The following is a 15,510-nucleotide window of genomic DNA, read 5'->3' on the forward strand; positions in this document are numbered from 1 at the left end:
TCTCCATTTTAAACTTTACATGCTTATATTCTATACAGGCACATAATGTCATTGTCGTATATGTTGATATGGTAATTTCCAGACCTATTCTTGACAGAAAATTGAATTTTCAAGTGTTCCATAAATGTGTTCAATTAGCTCAAATACTGCTATGGAAAATACCACATAGCATCTTATTTTAGATACATATCTCATATCAGTTTTGTTGTGCATGATTACATGAGCTATAATGAGATTTAGAGACTAATAAAATTATTTAACTTATATTTCTTAATATGATATGCTTGAAGTATCATGTTTACTTCATTATCCAGTCATTAGTTGTAATAAATAATATTGAAGCACAAACAGGTAGGTGGTTTAACATTCTCTAATTATGTTTTCCAACTTCCCTTATAAACAAGGAAATGATGACAGAGATGGTTGTAACAATGGGCTATGTATATTGGAAACATTCAAAATGAAAATTAACTGTGCGTTCCATTTACTTATTTGGTGCAAGTCTTTCATGATGATTCAAACAGGAAAGCAATATAAATGAGAGTCAGATGGCATTCCAACAATTTAAAAACCTATTCTTTTTTCTTGCAGGAAAGAAACAGAAGTACTTAGGGATATTTATATTCATTTAAAATTAATACATTTGGCTACTCTTTGAAGGAAAACTTGGTTTCCTTACAGTTTCTTAGTTGATCACTAGCCAAATTCAACTTCTATCCAATTACAAAATTAGAAAGAAGTATTTTTGTAATTGGAGTATATAATGCAAAGAATACTACATGGGAAAATTAAAATTTTTGGTAAGGGTATGATTTCATCTATTACTCTGGTAAAAAGAGAAGCAATTAGCCTACTGTTGTGTCCATTGAAAAGTATTAATTACAGAAATATAGTATTCAGTCTTTGGCATACCTTAATCAAGCCTTCTATACTATTATTGATTACTAGGTATAGAAATACAGGTTTTCTAATTATCCTTCCAAAATTACTATTTTCATACTAAACAATAAAATGTCTTGTTTTGAAACTTTAATACTGAAAAGTATAAGAACAGTAATCCTATAAGCTCTGAAATGTTAGCTATTAAGAAGTCTTTTGTTAATGATATAAGATCCAGCAACTATAAACATTTAAATTAGGTATAAATAATACTACATGATATGTCAAGATATAGAGATATCTTTTAGAAAAAGGAAATGATGTTTAACATATGGCCTACTTACACTCAATTGAACCACAAACAATGGGAGTTTCTACACTAGCAAGAGATGTGCATGTGGCATTCCATTAATGTTCTACCAATGTGACATTTGTGATAAGACATATATTTAGATATGCCTTTCCTGAAGGTTTATGAAACCAGAGATTAAAGACATTAACAAATTATGGTTATTTCTTAAAATAGCACATAATTTCTGAAGTATTTTTCATTGAAGCTGTTGAATGATCTTTGGCCAAACTCAGTGGTCTTTTTGCATTTTCACATTAGCAATTTCTATGCTGTTAAAGACAGGAATTAATCACAGTATAGGAAAAATAAATATTAAAAATCAATTTTAGGTGCGCTAAAGAAACATGAAGAAAGTTCTTTAAAAAACTTTTCCATGTTTACTATGTGAAACAATAGCAAATTTCTTATGAATCAGTGATACTGTAATTGAACTGGAGACATTTTTAGAGCAAGCTTGCTCTGGCTTTTTCACCCTACGATTTGGAATCTGCTCACAGTACTGCCAGCTTAACCAAAAAGGATTAACTCTCATATCCAACTGAGAACACAGATAATTCTCAGTAATTGGTAAAAAATGAAGATGAATGGGGCTGAGAGATAAGGAGCAATTAGCTCATCAGCAGTTACAGCTGTGCACTCAATCCGGATCCATCTCTTGAGTCTCGGCCCCTTTTAAAGAACCTAAGCAGAATAAGCATAGGACACCCCCTCCCCAAAAAATTGCTATACCTGCCCATCATTTCTCTCTTCTTCCATTTTATTTCCTTACTACACAAAGACACCTGTCATAGCATGCTATGTAAATTACTACCTCTCCCAGGACCTGTGTCTAAAGCCAATCTTCTTTTTAAACTTTTTTTTTTAACAGAAACCAAATGACTACTGTAGACACTCTTAAATTCCCTGTCAATCGTTTCATTATAGCAGCATCATCTGTTTGAAAATATAAGCAATTCCCTCATCTAATTATAGCGAGGATTTGAGGTTCATTAACATTGCCAAGGCAGAGGATCCGATGTGCAAATGCAGAGCCGAGCTCTGTGGCCTGCATTCTTAGCTTCCTTTTATTTGCTTTCTCAAGGTCTCCAAGACTTTTTCCTCAAACCATAAGAGTAATTCTTTCCTTCCAAAGAGACACGTGTGTTTATAAAAAGGAAATGACTATGGTTTGTACTGTTCTGTAGAAGCAGAAACAAGTGAAGAGAGGTAGGGAGAAGGTCAGCTGAGTAAGATAATTTTATCTTCCATCTATTTCACTTGGAAGGTGTGAGGATGAGTGGGAGATGGGAAAATTGGGCAGACAGGAGTAATATTAAGGAGGGCAATTGTTAGCTTCTAATTATAGGTTGTTGTTTTTTCAGTACTGGAATTCAGGTGTCAATGCATGCAAAAGAATCATTAGAAAATTCGAGGTCCTGAACTTTCAACTTAGTCTATATTTGCTCATGGAACTCTGTGTATCTGAAGTATTCAGAAAGAGAAAACACCAGTCTTTAAGATTGCTTCACTTCCTTGAAGAAATAACAGCAGTTTGGAGGTTATGGCTATAGTTTAAACAATGAGATTTTCTTGGGACATCTGTTTTGAGATCACATTTTGAATAGATATGAACTCATTTCCTACAAAGCAAGCAATTTACTATTGTTGATAGCTGTTTACCAGTTCTATGAGTCAGATATTAGCTAGTGGCAAAGGTCCTCTCAAATCCTTAGAGTATTCTTTAAACTGTGTACATAGTGTTTTCATTATATAAAATGTTAAGGGAAGCAAAAATGTGGTATTTTCCTGCTCCTTTGGTAAATTGTAGCCCACAAAACATTGTACTTAGAGGAACGTGGTTTTTTTTCATATATTTACCTTTAGAGATCTTTTCCTTTGATGTCATTGGTTAATGGAGTAAAATATTAGATCTAGCAAGTGTTTAAATAATGGTGAAACTATTAAGAGATACTTACTATGTCAATATTTTTGCATGGTTTAAAATTAAAGTTCAATTTTGTTGTATTTACATTAAAATAATTAAGGATAAATCACAGTGTCATTATATAAATAGTTCCTAAATACACATGTAGAAATATACACTCACAAAAATAAATATAAACTGCATCAAGCAATATTGAAATTGACTCAAAGGTACATTATTCTTTAAGTCTGGCATTTCAAAGTCCAAAGATTGAGGAGGAGAACAATTTCAAAAGTTGGCTAATGCAGATTAGTTTTTAAAACAAAAAATGGTAATTTGTCTAGCTCACATGTTATGGGTAGTGTTGCCACTAAAAAGAATCCAGGACATTTTTCCTTCTTATCTGCAATGTAGCTCATATCAGCCAACCTGTCACAAGACAGTACTTGATATAAACAAGAGATTGCAAAGACATCTCAGTAATCAATATTAGGATGGCTACAGTATGGAAGCCCCAACCAGTGCATATCATTTGTCTCAGCGTCTACTTCTATGACCAAATGAAGCATTAATTCAAATCATAAATCTATGGTGATTTAAATCTGGGAATGAGCACCTGCCTGCTTTAATGATTTATTTTGTACATTTCAGTAAGCAGGAGATTTGTCCATATGAACTGACAGGTCACCTTCAGATGCCAGTAGCAGACTGTTTATCACCATGCAGACTAGCATCTCATCTTAGCAAGTAAATATTAAACTAAAAGAATCCAATTGATTGTGGATGGGGGAGAAAGGCGTCATGGCCATATATTTTATTCAGTGTGCTAATGCCTCACTTTGATCCAACCAGGGGTCCTTTATTTTTTGTAAAGTGCTCATTCTGTTGGGAAGATGTGAGCTCAAGGTTATCTTTTAAAATTAGGGATGTAAAATAATTACCCATAAGGGTCAGGTTTCCTTAACTCTTTTACCTGTCTAATCTTTAAGAATCAGATTTCAAACAATTTCAGTTTATCCATAATTAAAGATATTAAAATAAATACAATCTACTCCTTATGAAATTTAATCTCTAAAGCAAATACAAAACATAGGCCCCAAAAGATGGATGTAATATGTGCCAAAAGCCCTCCTCTAGTTCCTAAGTGCCTTGTTTCTCAAAACTAGCTTATATTTATCTGCTGTGAATTCTGCATATATACATATTGTCTCCCCTAATATAATTCAAGCTGCTTGAGGGTAGAGACTTCCATTTTTGTGCTTATATCTATAGCATCTGTCATAATTAATGCCTGGCACGTAACATGATAAATGCTTATTGATCTATTTATAAAAACCCACCAGACAGGACAAGCTTTTGGCAGATTTTAGAGATTGTATAGTCTTTGGCTGGAGATGATAAACCCTCAGAGATGGGTCACTTGCATGAAGAGGATATGTAAGAGGCTCATGTTAAGGAGGATTTTGGCATATGCTATACAAAATTATAGAATCAGAACTTAAAATTTGGTGGTTTCTGAGAGATTATCAGTACATACATCTTGTCCAGTGTAGAAAATTCTCCTTCTAAATGTTAATGTTTTTCCTATACGTACATACTCTTCATGAATACAAACAGATAAACACTATTGTATGGAAAGGGCAGGGGAGAGGTTGTTGTGGTGTGGTGGATGGAGAGCTGATCTTAGAGTCAGGAAGATGTCCATTTAAGTCCTACCTTTGATACTTACTGGCTTTGTGAACTTGAGTCACAACCTGAAGATTGTGTGTTGCCCATGGATAGTAAGTGTGCATTGCCCATGGATAGGAGGCTAAAATGTGTAAAAGGCAAATTTGAACCTACACTTTCCTGAATCCAAGGCTAACCATCTCTCTACTACTACAGATTTCTACCAGTTTAAAATGTACCATTTAAAAATGACTGGCAGAGTAAAAATGATAATATAAAAAATCAGAATACATAATATTGATGCTAGAAGGGGAAATCATAGTAAAATAAGCATAAATCTCAAAACTTCTTTCTTAAATGACAATTGTTACATGGTCTATGTAGAGCCCTACATCCATCCATCCATCCAGCCATCCATCCATCCATCCATCTATCTAATCTATCTATTTAATATATCTCTCTACCTACCCCACCCCTTCTCTAGTTCAGAATAGTTCATAAATACTAGCATCTAACATGCCACATGTATGAATCCTAAAAATTCTCTATTACTAAGAAAAATTATTGGATATTCATTACACCATAATTCATCACAGTGAAAAAAAAACTATAAAGCAATTTGTACTATTATAAAAACATAACAAAACAAGTCTTCTGAGATCAGGAAACCAGAAGGATTATATACTATAATCAAAGAGCATAACATCTATATATTTCACTTCCTATATTTTTTGCTAATCTTAGTTAATTCAATAAATATTGATAATGATGTTGATTATAATCATCCCCACCCCCTTCAACACCTTTGGGACACATTCTACTTCCCAAACTACCTTCTGTTCTGCTGCTTAGGCAAATTCCATTATAAGTTTATGGGGTATGTTTTATTCATTTCTGTTTCTCAATTGTTAAAAGGTTCTATGCCAACCCCTCACTCCTCTCACTCACATTCAGGAGTTGCCTACAAAGACCATGTTTTTGTTTTTCTGTATCTTTTAAAGACTAGTATTTCTTGGTTAAAAAAATAATCCTGTGGATAGAGTACTGGCCCTGGATTCAGGAGGACCTGAGTTCAAATTCGGCCTCAGACATGTGACACTTACTAGCTGTGTGACCCTGGGCAAGTCACTTAACCCCAGTTGCCTCACCAAAAAAAAAAATAATAATCCTTTGACTATGAATCATTAATTCAAATAAACAAACACATATATTTAGTAGCATAAACCTAAATCCTACATTGGCATTTACCAGTTCTAAAATATTATGGAATTATGCTTATTTTATTTTTATGTATTTGTTTTAAAATGTTTATAAAGCATGAATTTGCACAGAAGATCTATGACCTGGACAACATGCTACTTACTCTCTCTTTCCACCATGAAACTTATATGAAAATAAGTATTAATGTTTCCTTTATTTTTCCCTAATTCCCAGGAATATCTCCAAGAATCTCTGCCTTTAAGTTTTGCCCAAGTAAAACTTCTCAGTTTCTGTCCCTATCTGTTTTTATTGAGTCCACTTATGGCATTATTGTTATGTTATGTTTTGTTTTGTTTTCCTTACCACTTTAGAAGCTGGCTTTGACATCACCACGGCAGCTGGGTTTTCATTGTGTATATGTGCTTCAAAATTACTTACCATACTAATAATTATGTTTGGTATATGACAAATGTTTTAAGGGGAAATGTTGCAAGAGTATTTATTTGTACAATGCAATGTATATATTCACAAGCCTTGAACTGTATTTTAAATGACTGAAGGTAGGCAGCAGCTGGTTATCTTTAAAAATCATCTATAAAAGGGTTATAGTATATGAAAAAGAGAATTTAATTGAACTGTCATGAGCTATTTCATTCCTACAAGCATATCAGTTGAATATAGTATTTGAACCTATCTTTCAGTCTCTACATTTTTCTTGTTAAATTATTTTATTAGCACTGTTTCAACATGATAAAAGGAAGCAGTAGGATAAAATGGCAGAAAAATATTATTTTACTCCAACAACACTGGTTTCAAGATGCCATCAATAGAAAAGTTAGCCCAGCTTTGAAGTTCATTTTAACAAAGCAAACTAGGGCTCCTACCTGCACATCCTCCCTCCCAAAAGGTGAATCATTATTGTATGAAGTGAAACAGTTATTTTTGGCACAATTTTGACTTAATTAGTCCTCCATTCATCCTTTTTACTCCCTCAACATCAACAACAAAAAGGGAGCAGTAAGGTGATATAGAAAAGAGAAATCAACATTGTTTATATAAACCAATAATTTATCATCAATGTGAGTTTTTGTTATGGGGCACATATGGAAGGTAGAATGTTTTGCTTTCAACTATCTGTACTGCAGTGAATTACTGAAAGTCAATATTCAGTACATTGAGAAACAAGGTTAAATTTTTCTTTGACATATTCATCTGTTGTTCTACCTGTACTTTGAAAAATGAACTCTGTACAATCAAAATTCTTTCCTGAAAAAATATTAACTAGTGCTACCACTGTAAGCTTCAAGAGAAAACAAATCATGATGAAAATCATCATGCTTAGTATTCTCTTAAAATACTTGTTGCTACAGAAACAACATGGTACCTTCAAAACGTGCCAAGAATTTATCAAGCTAAATGTTTTCCAGGGAATGACATATATTTTGTTTCAGGGGGGAAAAAGGAATCATAACTGGAAATACACATATTTGTATCAAACCTATATTTCCTAGCACTTACCAACACTTGAATTCAGATCTCCATTCTCTGAATCTGCTCCATGCTGATTATTACTGGCATGGTAGTTGGTCATAGCTTCTAATTTGATTTTTTTCACCTTCATTGCTTCTGCTATGGCAGCATTGGTAGCTGCAGCAGCCGCTGCAGCTGCTGCTGTCAGACCTATTAAAAATAGAAGCAGAACATAATGTAAATTATGGTATCATTACTCTTGTATGAGTTCAGGTTTTTTAAGTGACTTTTTACCAAGATGTCAATTTTCATATTTGAAAAAAAATATCAACCATCCCTATCCCAAGCATACCAATGGTATATTGCATATAGTCTCATAGTATGTTTTCTCTTGACCTCCAGATTCTCCAGTAAAAGTAAGGGGGCAGGTGAAATGAATTGTAAAATAACTGTCTGCCATAAAACTCTATGATTATATTAGAATCCAAGTTGGGCTTAGATTTTTGCCTAAATCTTTGTTTTTCATGTTTGTTTTTTGGTGTCCATTTCTTCTTATATTCCTCTAGTGATGTCTCTTTCTGATAGATTTTAATTCTCAGCAGGTTGATTTGAAATTAAACACTCTACCACAATTAGAACTAGTCATACCTTTCAATAACTCTCCAGCAAAGTTAGTTAATGAGCCTAGAATCACAAGAAGAAATATTTATGTGGTTCTTTGAGGCTAACACAATGTTTTCCTCAAAATAATCATGTGTGATAGGGTAGTACAAGTATTTATTATTATTATTACTATTATTATTTCTGTCTCACAGAGAAGAAAGTGAAGCACACAGAGGTAAAAATGACTTTTCTGGGACCACACAGCAATTAATGAGTGAGTCAGTGCTCAAACTCAGGTCTTAAAATTCCAACATCATTTCTTTTTACTAATCTTTCTTCCTCTGTATTAATATTTCCCTTATTAATAACACTTAGGTCCATAAAAAATTTATTTGGTAGAAAATAGTAATTAGCTAGTCTGAGCAAGTCCTGATCTGATATTATCTTCCTCCAAAAGCTTGTACCCTTTTCCAAATTATTTTCTTTTTATAGATGGCACCTCAGTTCTCCCAGGCCCACAGACTTGACACCTTAAAGTTATCATAGCATAGGGAATTAGAGGGAGTGTTGGATTTTAAATGGAATAACCTAGACTCAGAACATTCGTCTACATCTTTTGTAAACCTTGGAGAAATCAGGTAGCATTTTTGGTCCTGTAAGGGGCTAAAATTCTAGCTAGTCTGTATAAAATATCTAATGAGTGGTCGCTAATAAATTATAAGCTTTTGCAAGAATTTAGACTTTTAATCATTTATTAAGGAACATAAGAATTTGGTGGAGAGAGAATGGCCTAGATCATCTATCTATCAAAGGGAGAGCACATTTTTAGCTCCACTCTCCAACAGAGTCCTGATGAAAAAGAGTGAGAGAGCCAGCCTCACCCCTTCTTCCTCCCACAAGCAAATGTTGCTTCCTGACACCAAAGAAAAGCCACATGGCTTGCCCTCAGGTGCCTTTTCCTCATGGCAGAGCTTTCCTACAGTAGCTTTCCAGCAGGTGGTGTCATTCCAATCGTTACAGTCCTCATTTTCCTCCTCTGTAAAATTTGGAAATCAGATTAGATGATCCCTGATGTCCTTCTACCCCTAAATCTATGATCCTGATCTTTTACTCTTCCATCCTCCTCATTCAGCACAACTAAGTATTTATCAAATCATATTGAATTTCACTCCACAATAACTTTTGCAACTGTTCATTCCTTTCTGCTTTCATTGTACTCACTGAACTTGAAGCTGTCACTGCCTTTGCTTTACAGAAACACCCTTTTGACTGGTCTCTGCCTTTCTTTACCTTCCTTTCCATTATTTCTTTCTCAGTGATGCCAGAGTAATCTTTCTTTCTTTTCTTTTTTTAAGTGAGGCAATTGGGGTTAAATGACTTGCCCAGGGTCACACAGCTAGTAAGCAGAGTAATCTTTCTAAAGAACTACTCTGATCATATGACACTCCCCCCCACCCCACTATTCAAAAACCTTTAGTAGATTCCCAATGCTTACCAAATAAAATAAAAAATATTAACGTAGGCTTTGGAGACACTTTATAATCTGTCTCCCATATGCCTTTCTAGCCTTATTTCTTATGCTGTGTGTTAGCCAAACTAAACCATCCACTGTTCTCTGATGCTACTCTGCCCTGATGCCACTCCATATAACATTCCTTTCACACTGTCTTTAAAAAAAATCCTCTAGGAACAGCTAGGTGGCACAGTGGATAGAGCACTGGCCCTGGATTCAGGAGGACCTGAGTTCAAATCCAGCCTCAGACCCTTGACACTTACTAGCTGTATGACCCTGGGCAAGTCACTTAACCCCAATTGCCTCACCAAAAAAAAAATCTTCTTCCTTAAAAGCCCAGATCAAATGTTACCTTCTCTCTGGTGCTTTCTCTTCTAGTGCTAACTAAGTCTCCTCCATTATTGTCTCAAAACTCACCTATTTGCCTGCTCCTATGCACATAATCATAAACTTAGATTATAATTATTGAAGTGTATATATTTATCTTACAATAGATTTTAATTTCCTTTAGGGACAAAATATAACTCCCTCCATTTCTGTATTCCCCAAACTCAATCTATTACCTTGACCATAATTGAAACTTAAAAAATGCATGTTGAATTGGATTGAAATGAATTGAATATTAATATGTCTATGTGAAGAGGAATTCAACTTAGTAAACATTTTATCAAATATCTACTACATACAAAGTACTGCACTAGGTACTGAGATACAAAGATTTAAAAATGACACCGTTTCTACTTTCAAACTTGATTCCACCAAGAAGGATTTCACATGTACAAACATAAGGATCATAAAATGTAGAGGGTGATTGAACCAAAGGACAAATCCAGACAAAATCCTCAAAGAAAATTGGAAGAGGGAGAAAATATTTTCTGCTTAATAAATTAGGGCAAGGTTCCATGGAGAACGTGAAACTTGAGTTGATATTTGTAGGAAGGCAAGGATATATAAACAGAAAGAAGTGAAGATGAGCTACAGGAATAGGAAACAATCCGCCTGGATGAATTTGTAAAGGCCACATGCTCTTGGTGAATAAAAACAATATGGTATAGTGGACTGAGTGTAGGACCTGACTTAAGGAAGTTTACATCCAAGTCCAACCACAGCTATCTGTTTGATCTCAAAGAGTCGCTTAACTATCTCCTACAGTCTTAGTATGTAAAATTGAGTCAATAATTGTCCTAACTAGCTTATAGAGTTGTTGTTTAGAAAAAATGATTTGCAAAATGTTCTATGCAAATATGAATTAGTATTGTTATTGGCTGGAATGAAATAATGAAGAGCAAAATGAGTAGAAGCAAGAAAATGCTCTAGAGAGTAACAATAATATTGTTTTAAGAACAACTTTGAGTGAATACATTATTTTAACTATTATAAATACCCAAAATAACTACAAAGATCATATGAAGGAAGTTGTTCTCTATATCCAGAGACAGAACTGATAAATAGAAATATGATAGAATTATATATATGTATATATATCACTTAGCCATGTATAAGACTGGGGGAGAGAGGGAAGAGAAAAAGGGAAAAAAAGAAATTTACATGATAACTTTATTATATATTTAAAAGGAATACCAAGTTATATGTAATAGATTTGTAGTTTCACATACAATCATCTTAAAAAATTATACTATGTTGTAGAAATGCTTATTATATTTCATTCATTAAAAATAAAATACATTTTTTTAAAGAAATGTTATTGAGAATAGAGGCAAAAGACAGAATGTGGATGACTTTAAGTATTGGGCTAAGGAATTTATGTCTTAGCCTCTAGAAAAGAGGAAGAAATTGATAGTTTCTGTGTAGATGAATGGCATGGCTATGCATGTCCATTAAGAAAATTCTTTAGGTAACGGTGTAAAGGAGGAATTAGAGAGATTTGTACCTAAAGGTGAGGGAGCTAGGGATAGTACTATTAAAATAATTCAGTGAGAGTTGTTGAAGGCCTGAATTAGGGTGGTTTCCATGTGACTGGACAAGAGACCAATTTGAGAAGTAGTGGGTTAATATAGTATGACATGCTGTATGGCAATTTATTAGATAAAGCAAGGAAGATAATGTAAAAAGTGAAAGGTGGTTCTGTTGTCTCAAGTGGAAAACAATGGCCTGACAGTCATGAAAACTAGTAACCAACACTGCAATCAATGATCTGGGGGATGCTGTGCAAGGGATGTAACTTCTCTAGAATTCATTTCTTAATCTTCAGAAAAGAAGTCTGACCTATATACGATTTCTAAGGTTCCTTCTTGCTAAAAAAAAAATAATAATAAATTCAACTAAAACCACTGAGGGCTTACTATGTATATGACATAGTACTAGGTGTATAAATATGAAATAAGACACAAACTTGCCCTCAAGGAGTTTACAATCTGAGTCTATTATTTAGCAATTCAGATTATGGTAACCAATTATAATATTCACAATGGGTTTCTGCATTTAATATACTTGGTATTAAACTGTTGAATGAATGAATGGTCCTTATCCTAAGGAGAAATTAACCTATACGTTCTGCTTTGCTTACCTAAATACTATTTCAGTTTCTTAACAAACCTAATATCATATTTTGCTTCAGTGAATGAAAAATTGCCCTGAACTGAGCTGTGGCATATAACATAACTTAATCTCACAGTAAAAGTAGCAGAGACCAAATACTTTAAGTGGTAAAGCACAAACTTCAGAAGTGCATTTCTAAAAACACATTTGCCACTGATAAAACACTGGTTTATAAAATATTTAATTTAACACAGAAGTTCTACACTGGTATTTTTAGATCAGAGGAAGGATATAAAGTCATATATTACATATTTATAGAAGCTAAATTGGGTCACTGAAAAGGGACAGTGCACCTTTGAACTGAGGTTAGCATCCTGTATTCATTATACAATGCAACCATCTATAGTTCCTTTCCTTTTTTTTTCTTTTTTTTAAACTGACCCTGGAAAATTATAGCTAATGTCTTTGAAAAGACTGAATAGATCTTTACAAAAAACACTCAAAGTTACCTTGCCTTAAGGATATAAGATGACTTTGAATGAGAAAAAATGTGTTCAGATTCCATTTTAATTCTATCTAATAGGAAAGACAATTTCTATATGAATTAAAAGATATAAACATATACGAAGCTAGCAAATTCTGGCTTGGTTTTAAGTATAAATTATTAAGTCCTGCTTTCATTTCACTCAATCTACCAAATTTCATCTTTTCACTTTTATATAAACTTTTTTTTTCTGTTCCATTCAAATGTTCAACCTGTAGAAACTTGACTTGTATTAGAAATCTTGGCTATTTAAACTCTATAGAGAACTTCAAAGTATCATTAACACTGAGTCTTCTGTGAATTATTGCACTCGGCTAACTACACATGCTAAGATATGCACTGTGCTATAAAAGTGGCATCACACAAAAGGTGGACAAAATTTCATTGTTCAGGTAAAAAATACATAGTTCACCTGGGAGCCACAATGGTAGATTACAGGCAACAACCCACTCAAACTCTCTGAACCTTCCCCTCCAAACAACTTAAAAAATATAACTCAAATTGATATTTTTGGAGTGGCAGAAACAACAGAAGAGCAGGGTGAGGTATTTTTCCAGTCTAAGATAATTTAGGAGGTTTATAGGAGAAGTCTGTGACACTCATATGGGGACCAGACCGGAACACATAAAACAGCAGCAGCAGCAGTAGCAGCAGTAGGCATTAGAGGTGGCTGTCACATGGAAGCAGCAACTTCAGGAACTCTCAGCCTAGAGAGTGTTAAGGTGGTCAAAACATTGGTCACAAAGTGATTCTAGGGGACTTTTTGCTGCCACTGGGTGTAGTTGGTGCTGATGGGTAACTCCGTTGCCCATAAGCAGTTCAGGGTTACAGGTTGATGGAGAAGGAAGGACATGAGAGAAAGGTGATGATAAAAGAGAGGATAAAGGAGGCAGTGGTCAGAAGGAAAACATATGTTTAAGTAGGAAAAAGATAAAATGAAAGAAAGATGGATAAATATTAGAAAACAATAGAGGGAAATGCACCATTAGTAATCATAACTGTGAATTTGATTGGGATGAGCTCATCCATAAAACAGAAGCTGATAGGAGAATGGATCAGAAACCAGAATCTAACAATATATTATTTATAAGAAACACACATAAAACAGAAAGCCACATACAGAAAGTTAAAATAAGGTACTGGAGCAGAATCTCTTATGCTCCAATTAAAGTAAAAATAAAAAGCTAAGAATAATAATCATGATCTAAGAGAAAGCAAAAGCAAAAATAGACCTAATTAAAGTAGATAATGAGGGAGATTTCATTTTGACAAAAAGTACCACAAACAATGAAGGAAAAAATTTTTAAATTACAGCAAGTTTTTCTGATAAAGGCCTCCTTTCTCAAGTATTATGGCACTCACTGAGTCATATTTATAAAAGAGCCATTCCCCAATTAATGAATTGTCAAGAGATATAAACAAGTGGTTTTCAGAAGAAGAAATCAAAGATATCTATAGTCATATAAAATACTCTAAATCACAATCAATTTCAGAAATGCTAATTAAAACAACTCTGAGGTACCACCTCCTACCTATCAGAAATAACAAATTCTTTAAGTGATGAAGGAACATTGATACATGAATGAACTGTTGGTGGAATTATGAACTCATCCAACCATTCTGGGGAACAGTTTGGAATTATGCTATGCCCATAGGACTACAAAACTGTGCATACCCTTTGACCCAGCAATACCACTGCTATCTCTGTATCCCAAAGAAATAAAAGAATATTAAAAGGACCCATATGTATAAAAAATATTGATAGCAACTCCTTTCTATGGTGACAAAAAATTAGAAACTGAGGGGATGCCCATCAGCTGGGGAATGATTGTGATGGAGTACTACTGTGCTATAAGAAATGATGAGGTATGGGGGAAGCTAGGTGGCACAATGAATAAAGTACTGGCCCTGGAATCGGGAGGACCTGAATTAAAATCTGACCTCAGACACTTGACACTTACTCACTGTGTGACCCTGAGCAAGTCACTTAACCCTCATTGCCCCGCACTCCCCACCAAAATGATGAGGTATATGGCTTCCAAAAAACAGAGGAACGTATGCAAAGTAAAGTGAGAAGAACCAGGGGATTATTATATACAGTAGCGGTAATATTTTAATGATGAACTCTGAAAGACTTAGCTATACTAATCAGTGCAATGATCCAAGAAAATTCCAAAGTATTCATGGAAAAAAATGCCATCCACTTCCAGAGCTTTCTCTGAAGAACTCTGATTACAAATTGAAATACAGTTTTATCTCTTTATTTTCTTGCTTTTCTTGGCATGGTACATCTAATATGGAAATAAGTTTTGCGTGATTTCACTTGTATTATTGATATCATACTTCTTGCCTTCCCAGTGGATGGGGTGGAAGAGAAATAATTTGGAACTCAAAATTGTATTTTAAAATGTTAAAAATAAATAAATATTTTGTTTTTGTTTTTGTTTTTTTTCCCCAAAAGTATCTGGTTAGGTGAAAAGAGCATTGATTTTGAGTTTGGGGACCCAAGTTCCAGTCTTAGCTCTGCCAACCACTATGTGTGTGCCTTTTGACAAATTATTTCACATCTCTTGTTCTTAGTTTCCTCATCTATAAAATGAAGTGATTCAGCTAGATGACTTCTAAGATCCTTTCCAACTTCAATCTTATGTTCCTACTTTCTTCCATAGCATCACTATAAAATCTAAATCATTAATATAAAATCTAAACCATATTCAATGCAAGAAACAAAAACGCTGTAGATATACATTCAGAACTTTACATCTGATTTGTGTATTTATGTTTTAGGGATAAAATCCACTTTTATTATAAAGATATCTTATTTAGGTTCTCTTAACTCTAGTCTGGGTCCACATCACCTCTCCCCTTGGTTTATAGAA

At 34.0% G+C, this 15,510-nt stretch overlaps 1 protein-coding gene across 3 annotated transcripts in view; it reads right to left on the reverse strand.

The window, feature by feature from the left end:
* DACH1 (dachshund family transcription factor 1) overlaps nucleotides 1-15,510 on the reverse strand; it is a 494,873-nt gene that overhangs the window by 222,945 nt on the left and 256,418 nt on the right. For all 3 annotated transcript variants that reach the window (XM_043998547.1, XM_043998546.1, XM_043998545.1), the window contains exon 3: nucleotides 7,521-7,682. In XM_043998547.1, the coding sequence (XP_043854482.1) occupies nucleotides 7,521-7,682 (162 nt within the window). The remainder of the gene's footprint in view (nucleotides 1-7,520; nucleotides 7,683-15,510) is intronic.

Source organism: Dromiciops gliroides, chromosome 3 (genome assembly GCF_019393635.1).
Source record: "Dromiciops gliroides isolate mDroGli1 chromosome 3, mDroGli1.pri, whole genome shotgun sequence".
NCBI lineage: Eukaryota > Metazoa > Chordata > Mammalia > Microbiotheria > Microbiotheriidae > Dromiciops > Dromiciops gliroides.